This window comes from Lipotes vexillifer, unplaced genomic scaffold, assembly GCF_000442215.2.
Source record: "Lipotes vexillifer unplaced genomic scaffold, Lipotes_vexillifer_v1.1 scaffold1662, whole genome shotgun sequence".
Classification (NCBI taxonomy): domain Eukaryota; kingdom Metazoa; phylum Chordata; class Mammalia; order Artiodactyla; family Lipotidae; genus Lipotes; species Lipotes vexillifer.
Window position 1 is genome coordinate 491536 of NW_006795342.1, and position 9830 is coordinate 501365.

Here is a 9830-nt window from a genome sequence, read left to right on the forward strand (position 1 = left end):
GAAGGGTGTAGACAGATTGAGGATAATGTGCAGGGTTTCCTTCTGGAAGTGGAGATGGTTGATAATGGGAGGGGCACACCAGTGTGTATTTAGTGAAGACATACCCATGGAATAAGCAACTGGCAGCCTTCTGGTGAAGCTGGTAGAGTTCGTAATAGTCAAGCATCATTCTTCCTCTGATTAAGTCACACTCAACCCCCTCGATGCCAAGCCTGCTCCATGGCACACTAGTGTTACCCACTCCTAATCCAATCCGTCCCATGTTTCTGGCCCTTACCCAAACCAGGCATGCTTGCTTACGCTGGATGAGTAACTCCTTCCCACAGAATGCCATCGGCTACTATTTTGGCATTTAAGACGGTTCCTCACGTACCTGAGTTGGATCTTTTAATCCAAGCCATTAAAATTAGTTTATCCCAAGAAAGAGTTGTTCACAGGACTTGAGAGAACTTTAAAAACCAGAAAGACCGTCACATCAGGAATGGTTAACGATTTAGGTTTGTTGGCCATCTTCACAAACTGAGTGGCCAGGCCCTGTAGACACCCATCATTAAGATGGCTGGTAGTCTAAAAACGTTCAAGTCCAGAGCCGCAGATGGGAAGAACGTTAGAGCCCTTCAGAGCTATAACTTTCCTAAATATTCTCTGTTGTCAATGAATCTTTTAGCTTTTTGTTATCTTCTGGGCCCTTGGGCTGGACATGGCATAAAATGTCTAAAATGGACATTTATATCCCCTTGCAGCCCTTTGTCTTGCCAAATTGGGTGGCTTCAGTTCAAAACTTGGTTTAGAGTTTGTTGTCACTCAGCCTTTGCTGCCTTGAGCTTGCTGGTCTGGCTGATTAGACGCAGCTAGAATCCCGTGATACCACAAAAGTGGTGATGCTTTAAGTCAGGGCCTCTCTCCTGGCCCGGGGAGGACCCTCCAACGTCTCCTCCACCACGTGTCTGAGAGGACCTTTTGTTGGCCCAGCCCTGTCTGCCGTGAAGGAGCGGAAGCTGAAATACCCAAACCTCTGCTCTCTCCATTTCATCACCTTTGCCTTTGTGAGAGTTAGAGGCTGACACCTGGATCATATGCTGGGCAAGTCACTTTACCTGCCGTGGGACGTCAGGCACATGACTTAAGGAAATTGAGGTTCAGAGAGGTTATTTGAAAAGATACAGATAGTAGCAACACAGGGTTGTTTGAGGATCAGGTGAGAGAGACTCCAGGAGCCATAGAGCACTTTATATCTGTTACATCCTGATTTACAGATATCACATGAATCCTACCATTTAATCATTCTTAAAATGGCCCAGACTCTTTACTAGGCCCCTTCCATGTATTATCTGTTTAAATAAATCCTCAGGATAACCTCATGAATCAGGTACTAGCTCCAGCCCCTCAGAGACTCTGACATTATAGTTGTAAAATGCAGAATTGGTACCTTGCCCAAGACTATTTGGTTATTTAGTGTCTGAGCTGAGCTACCCCAGGGCTATCAAAGTATGAATCTCGCATGGTAGATTTGTAGGTGTCAAGGAACCCGACAGAGAGAATTTTAGATGAAGATCTTTTTGGCATTTCTCAGATCATTCACCGTGAACAGCCATCACTCTGCTTCCAAGGAGGGCACACCCTGCTCTCAATCTTAGAGTATTTTCAATTATATTTTCAATCACTGAAGATGTGAGAAATTCTGCTTCTCTTCTCCCAGCAATAACAGCTTTCTTCAAACTGTTGCCCATGGAATTTTCAAAAGTCCTGAAAATATTTCTGGAAAACAACATTTCCCCTTTCACCGTCCATCCCTTGCACTCCTGCAGGGCCCCTAGTGATCCCTCAGACATGGGCTGCTGGGAGCAGATCTTCTAATGCAGATGCTGATTTAGAGAGGCAGCTTCTCTCCATCCATCTCTTCTAACTGCATTCAAACATTTTCAATATGTGGGCTCCTTGATAGCTTCCACTGTACGGAAAACAAAATGGAGGGAAATGATTATTGGCACAAAAGGAGGAAGCCGTAAATCTTCAAATCCGATAGAGGACAGATTGGAACAATATGGGTTCTCCAAGGTTGCCATGATAGTGTACTTAATAACTCTTCTTGGGCAAAAAGGCAGTCTGCTTTCAATCACTCTCGCTTTTTCTGAGCAAAAATACCAATTATGTTGAAGGAAGACTTTTTTTCTTCCTTTTTGATAAAGACTGCTCTCCACCTCAGAAATCATGCTGTAGCTTAAAGATATATATTTTCAATTGTCTGGAATGGTACTGGACAGCTAGCGCCAAATTAGAAAAGTCAATCCTTTTTTTCTCCCCTCTCCTGCCAACATTTGTCTACTTCTTAAGAGAAGTGAAAGCTAATTAAAGGCTTAAGGGATAATATTGATTGCATTGGAATATATTTTATATGTACCCAGCACATTTTCAACTAAAAGAACCCTGTCTCTTTCTAAGGCTGAATAAATCAGCTGGCTGAATCTTTGATTCAAGGGTAAGAGGGTGGACTCATCTCCTTCCCCTCTGCTTCCCACACATCTGTCCTGGAGATGAATGAGCTCAGAAGAGGAAAAGGGAATGCTGGCAGATGTTCATTCAGTTCTTTGCGTACAGGATAGGAAGGTTGAATGTTCTGGCATTTCCCTGGACCTATCATTGATTTGAGTCTAGCTCTGAGTGATAACCAGGCTTATGCTGGTATAGAACTTTGAGCTCTGCAATGCCTGGTGCAGGCGGCTGGATGGGTAGTATTAACCTCTCAGCTCCCTCTTCAGTTGAATGGGGATAAGTAGCTTGCCCAGGATCACACACATCCTTGGTGGCAGAGCAGGGAATGAAATCTGTCTTACTTTCGGGAAGAGTTCCAGTCACGTATCTGTCCTGCAGAGGTGCCCATACATTGGATTCATGCTGGCCTTGTTCTCAATGATGGAAGTTTGTAAGCAGAAAGCATTAGAATTGCCCCCAAAGAGCCCCACTGTCATTTGTGGAGAGGTCAGATATCAGGAGGGATATACTGTTTCTCAACCACTTTCTGAACATACTTGGCAAGTTCAAAATCAGAAGTCTTATTCAGAACATCCATATTCACTTGCAGCCTGTTTTGTCCACATAAATGCACGTTCGCCACGAGAAACAGTTTGAGATATGACCTGATGAAAATGTTTATAGTCCAGTTGTTCAACTTACATCGTGTATCCTGACATACATACTGTGTGTTTCAGAAGGAACTTAGTCATACGGGTTTGGGGGCATAAAATTTGAATCAGTGGCCAAGGGACCTCCCTTAACCTAGTAGGTACTGGCTTGAGAACAAAGTGATTATATTAAAACGTCTCTTCTGAGGGAGCCCATTGACATTCCACAGTCCCCCCTCCAAGGGCCTCCACTTGCCCGATCGCTAAGTGCAGCACCGTAACAATAACAGTCCATAATGGTGATATTATTAACTGCGTCATGCATATTATTGATTCACTCTTTGTTCTGCATCATTATCCTTTCACCAATGAGTTTACTGCATTATTCTCGCATACTTAGTCAAGCACCAAATTACACCGAAAAGGGCAGGCTCTCGTAATGGCATCTAATGGAACATCGCATAAGCAATCATCGCTGCCTTCTCTTAGGAGCCGCCTCCAGCCAATGAGCTTTTCTGCCTTATTGGAATGTGCGCAGAGCAATTATGAAGTGCAAGGGGCCCGGCCGTTCTAAATTTCCCCGCAAAATTACCGTGCTCCATGTTCACCACCTGCCCACGCCTCACAGCCCAGCCAGGGAGTCAGCCTCTGCCACTGTCAGCCTGACGGGCACAGGGATCTGGGCTGAGCCTTTTGCTACAGTCTCTTTAGTAGAAGCCAGCCGGTTTTATCTCGACAGTCAGTCACGGGGCTAACTCTTGCACCAGAGAGCTTCCTCCTGACCGAGCATCATATGTAATAAGTATAAGTGGCCATAGTATAGCCCAGTGTCAAAGTCAGATTGGCCCAGGAGCCCAAAGATGTTGGGGAGACTGTTCATCCATCCAGGAGCCCTGGAAGATGGGCTCATCTCCTCAGGGGGAGTTACCATCTCCAGAAACAGAAGTCCAAACCACCCCGAAATAAAGGCAGACAATTCCATCTTCATCATCCCTTCCTAGCTTTTCTCCCCATCCTGAGGTAAATTCCTTTGTTTCTCATAGAAATCCCAGGCACCCTAAGGAAGCAGCTGTCTGGGGATGCACAGCCTGCCTGCGGCACGAGCTCAGATTCCATAGGTGTCCCGTCCCCATTTAGCCCTGAGTAATGCTCACTTACTGTAAAGTGTTACATGCCCCCGTTGTCAGAGGAGTTATGGCGGAAAAGTGCAAAATTTCCTTTTTACTGCTTACGGCCAGCAGAGCCCATAATGTGTCAAGCTGCACATTAGCCACCCTGATAAAAGCCCGCTTTCTTACACACAAAATCATCATTTCAACAAGATTTGTTATCTCATTACCTGATAAGCTCTATGTCATAAACCAAGACTCATTCGGTAAATCTCCCGGGAGGACGCTTTGTGGGCAGAAAGGGAGAGATATGAATCTGCAAGGGACTTGATAATGCAGCGTTTAAGCTCAAGCATAATGTCACTTATTGTTAAATGCATAAAACCACTTGGCCGAACGGCTGGGCTTTTAATAGGATTTTGTGCAGCATCAGGTGAGAAGCCATATGCTCTTCTGTCAAAGAGTCTCTGAGCACCTTCCAGCCCCGCTGCTTTGCCTCACTGCCCTCTGGGGAGGGGAGCTGGGCTTTACTGAGCCTCCTTGGGGGAGACGAATGCTTCCCTGCAGCTGCACACTTCCTCTCTCTGGCCGCGGGTGGGTGCCGGGGCATCGCTGGGCTGGCCTCATCTAACTGGCCTCTCCCATCCAGGCACATTGTGGTCTGTGGACACATCACGCTGGAGAGCGTTTCCAACTTCCTGAAGGACTTTCTGCACAAGGACCGGGATGATGTCAACGTGGAGATTGTCTTTCTTCACAAGTAAGAGGCCCCTGCTGTTTCTAGACCCTCCAACCCAACCAGGCACCTCTAGGGGGGACTCCTCAAGTGTCTGTAGGAGGGGTGATGTGAGGGCGGCATTCGGGGGGCAGGGCAGAGTTGAATCAGCCATGATCCCTGCTGGGCTCATTGGAGAGGATGTTCTGGAACCGATGGAAAGGAAGCAACGCACTCGTTCAGTGAATAAGAGCAGTGTCTGTCTCTGTGGAAGCAATTCTGGCAAGTAACAGTGGGGTTCATTATGGGTCAAACACGTCAGTACTGTCCCCTCAGCTATCTGGATCTATGCGATCCAGGTGTGTCCACAGTGTCTGGTGTGGATGATTAGCTGTATGGTGTAGATCCTTTATGAGTGCAGGATTGACATAGTGACCAAGCAAGACAGAGACATAAGAGGAAGCAGGGTACAGGGTAATAGCAACAGTAACAACAACAACTGTCGTTCCTTGGAACCTTCGGTGTAGGACACAGTGCTGGTCACCACAGCCTCTCCTGAAATCAACAGAGGGAGTAAGAGTACATGCTTGGCTCAGAGTTCAATCTGAATCCCGACTCAACCAAGTACTGAACAAGTTCACCTCCCTGGGCCTCAGTTTCCACATCCATAAGATGGGGAGATCACAGTGGTTTCTTGGGCTATCTTGAGAATGAAAAGAAGTAATCCATTCCAAGTATACAGAGCAGAATCAGGCACACAGTAAGTGCTCAATAAATGTTAGCTGTTATCATGAGAGAGAAAATACATTAGGCTGCCCAATGTACTTAGGAGGTAGGTCTTACCAAGTTTGCTTTACAGGTGAGGAAAGCAAGTTCTTTGCCTGATCCCCTTTTAGGTAAAAGGTAGTCCATAACAGGGACGGAGAGTTGGGGGATACAGGCATGTTGACGTGGGTGGCACCCTCTTCTTTTATGGAGATGGGGCTATCATGGGGGCCAGTCTTAGCCGCATGTTGCCAAGGGACAAAGCTCACATGTTGGTGTTGGCTCCATGTGGGGTTGACCACCCAGGACTCAGTCCTGCTCTGAGATCCCACTGAGGTTGACTTTCCTATAGCTATCCGGTGCATCTCCTTCCTTTCGGGATTTGTGAATATGAAACTGACCATGTCTGAGCACCAGCATTTTTCTTCCTAGCACTGACTTATCCAAGTTCTGAAAAGACCAGCCAGGCCGTGGGCACAGGAGCAGAACCCACAGATCCAATTAACTGCTTAGCCACCGATGGCCAGCTGTGAGGCCCATCCTCTGCTGAGCGTTTGGAAGGTTCAAGACAAGTATAGTGTATAGGTTCTGCCCTCATCTTGGTTTGGCATTTCAAGATGAGCACATGTGCAGAAATTGGAGCACAACATGGATCTCTAGTAACGGACTGATGTCAGTTTAATCAAGTGGCAGAATCACACGGGGCATCTGTATCAGGGAGAGACCACCACTCCTTGTATTTCCAGGGCAGGCAGGCTTCCTGAAGGAGGACTGACTTGTCATGGATCTGGAAGACTGGTTGGATTTGCACAGGCAGCTGCTTTTCTCTCACCCACTGCCTTAGTCTGAATCAACAAGCCGGCTGTTACTGCTTCAGTTGCTAGGACCCCAGCATCTATCAGTGTCAGCCTTGTCGTCCGTGGCCCAGTTAATTAACCTCTCAAAGCTTTGGGTTAATAACATACCTTCCTGTAGAGTTGTTTTTGAGGTTTAAATGAGTTAATACTTGTCAAGTGCTTAGGATGGTAGCTGCCACATAGTAAATGCTCAAGAACATTAGCGGTTATTATCACTACTGAGTACTACATAAATGTTAGGCAAGGGTTGATTAACTCAGTCCTTGGCACCTAGTAGGTTCTTGGCACCTAGTAGGCACAGTACCTAACAGAGAGTAGGTATTTTTCATCTCTGCAGAAGTAATAAATGAATGAACAGGTCAACCAATGTTTTAATCCTTGCCCTGCAATGGGAAAGATGGCTGTGTAGCTCAGCACCAAGAATGATGAATAGTGTACACATGCTGAATCCAGAGCGATACTGAGAGTGGATTAGCTCTGTGTGTGGCTGCTCAGAAGTGACGTTCTTTTGATCCAGGCCCTGGGGAGTGAAAAGTCCATGAGGTGGAGAAGCAGGGAAAAGGCTTTTGATGGAAGGAACAGCAGGAGGCTCTGCCAGGAAGACTTTTGGCCAACCCCTGATGTCACAGCCTCAGTTTCTCCATTCATAAAACAGGGATTCCATTCATCGTGAAGTTGAAGACATTTTGCCCCATAGGCCTCAGACTCTGTAAAGCTTATGAACCCCTCCATTTTAACTTTGGCTTTCGGTTGGGCTGGGGTTTTACTTCTCTTGAGTGTGAGCCTCTTATTTATGGCCTGAAAGGGGGCTGCTCTGAAGGTGAAAACCTTTTTCCCATGTCTCTCTCTGTGAAAATTGGAGGGAAGGGAGGTCATGGAGGCTGAATACCCGAGTCTGTCATATTAATGGTTGTTTTTTCTCTCCCTGCCCAGCATTTCCCCTAACCTGGAGCTTGAAGCTCTGTTCAAACGACATTTTACTCAGGTGGAATTTTATCAGGGTTCAGTCCTCAATCCACACGATCTTGCGAGAGTCAAGGTAAGAAGGAAGCAGTGACTCCTGCTTTTACTCCATCCGGGGTGTGTGACTCTGTGGTAAAGGGACATGCGTCCCAGGGTGGCCAAGAGTCACCTCCATACCCCTAATGAGATAAATCAGATACTACCAACCTTGGTATCACCCTCGCACTGGTCCCAGGACTTTGTTCTGCCGGCACATGGCGGACCGCCTGTAAGCATTCCACATGTGGACTTGTTGTACATAACATGCTAGACATCGCTGGTTGCCTCAATATCAGCACTGCTAAAGGAAGTAGACCAGTTGTATGGACTCAATATATAACATAACAATCAAGTAATTCCCATTTTGAATACTTAAATTGGACTCAGTGTAGCTCTGAAATCTGTTATTTACATCAGAAAGAAACATTAAGGATACACTATAAAATAAACTTTACCCAAGCCGTGACACATTTTGAGCTTCCTTTTTTCCTCACCAAGGACTTAAAGGTGCAAAACTAAACACTCAGGTATCTGATGGCACTTGGTAATGGGCTAGTCTTTCTTTCTGGAACCGACTAAGTTAGAACCTTCTTATAAAGCACACCTAAGGCTTATAAGGGAAAGGGATACAGCAAAATGACATCTGCTACTTTACTCATTTCACAGAGATTTTGTAAGCACGTTCAATATTTGCACACCAGGGGAGATAGATTAATATTTTGAATCCACTGACATCTAAATGCTTACTGTGGTCACCACATAATGCAGTAAATAATGTGATTGGCAAACGTGAATAAGCCAAACGGATTTGGGTAAATTCTTTACTTTATGAAAGAAAGAAAACTAGAGACAATTTGTGACATACCATGGAGGAAACCATGGCCTCCCACCCAATGCAAGAATGGTCTGTTATAAGTACAACATCCCAAGTAGGACAGACCTGAGCCAGAATGGGAATTCTTATGCTTACAGAGTCCTGTTAATATTATCCAGCCCTGATCCAAGTTATGTCTAATGTGGAATCTTATGGGAACTTGGGGAAAATAGTTACTGTCCGTGGACCTGACTTAGATGCAAGCAATTCTTTGCACAACTCCTCATATCCCCTCAAAGGAATAAGTCTCTGTTGGCACATGTTTAGATAAGTCAGTAGGTTGTATTTCTAGGTCATCTGTAACATCATTTCATACACGTAGATTCGTTGTCTTTTGAATATCTGAATGCTAATTGGATACTAAACAGTACTGAGCTGTTATCTGAGTTAAGGCTCTCATTTCCTCTTATTCCCTGGTTAAGATGTGAAAAAAGGTTAGGTGAAGGACTTTGGAGTCTAAATTTCTGAATCCCCAATGACTCAGTTAACTTGGTAGCCTGGGAGAAGAGGTTTAGCCCCCCTAACGCCATTTCCTGACTGGAAAAGTTAGGATGATGGTGCAGATGGTGGGGAAAGGAGGTGGAGAGGGGACCGAAAGGCTTAATTAATTGTCGTCTCAAGAAATCCAGAAAGCTTACATGTAAAAGGCTATGCAGAATGAGAAGTGTAGTTACCAAGGTACACATTGTCCCCTCCAACAGCAACAAGATGAAATGTTTATATCGTAACAAGAACTTGCAACGTACACTTTTGACAAAAACTATAATCTCTCAGAATTACTGTTTTTTTCTTTCCTTGCAAAGCACCAGGTTTCCCCAGAGCCGTCAACAGAGAGAGACTGCAACCAAGCATGACTATTTATATGTTTGTGTTCTGTGATTTTCCTTTTGGTGTCTTAGATAGAGTCAGCAGACGCATGCCTAATCCTTGCCAATAAGTACTGCGCAGACCCCGATGCTGAAGATGCCTCCAACATCATGAGGTAAGCTCGGGGAGGTGGGAGGGCTCTGGGCTGGGTGCTGTCTGGCCACTCGCTCTCCTGTTGGGTCCTCTGCAGAGCACTGTCTCTGCGGGACCTTCTTTCCCCATTAGCCACCCTACAACTAGCCATCTGCATAGGCCTAAGGCAGGATGGGGAACTGAGGCTGTGGTGGGTACAAAGGGCTATGACACAAGACCTCATTAACTGAAAGCTCATCCTTAAAAGATAGGAGCTCTGGGCTTCCCTGGTAGCGCAGGGGTTGAGAGTCTGCCTGCCGATGCAGGGGACGCGGGTTCAACAGTGAGAGGCCCGCGTACCACACGCACACACACACACACACACACACACACACACACACACACACACACACACACACACACACACACACTCTGGGCGCTGTGGCG

At 46.0% G+C, this 9830-nt stretch overlaps 1 protein-coding gene across 1 annotated transcript in view; it reads left to right on the forward strand.

Moving 5' to 3' along the window:
• Positions 1-9830, forward strand: part of LOC103072349 (calcium-activated potassium channel subunit alpha-1) — a 545963-nt gene that overhangs the window by 329236 nt on the left and 206897 nt on the right. Inside the window, exons 10-12 of the mRNA XM_007467587.1 lie at positions 4881-4991; positions 7502-7607; positions 9344-9426. Of these exons, the coding sequence (XP_007467649.1) occupies positions 4881-4991; positions 7502-7607; positions 9344-9426 (300 nt within the window). The remainder of the gene's footprint in view (positions 1-4880; positions 4992-7501; positions 7608-9343; positions 9427-9830) is intronic.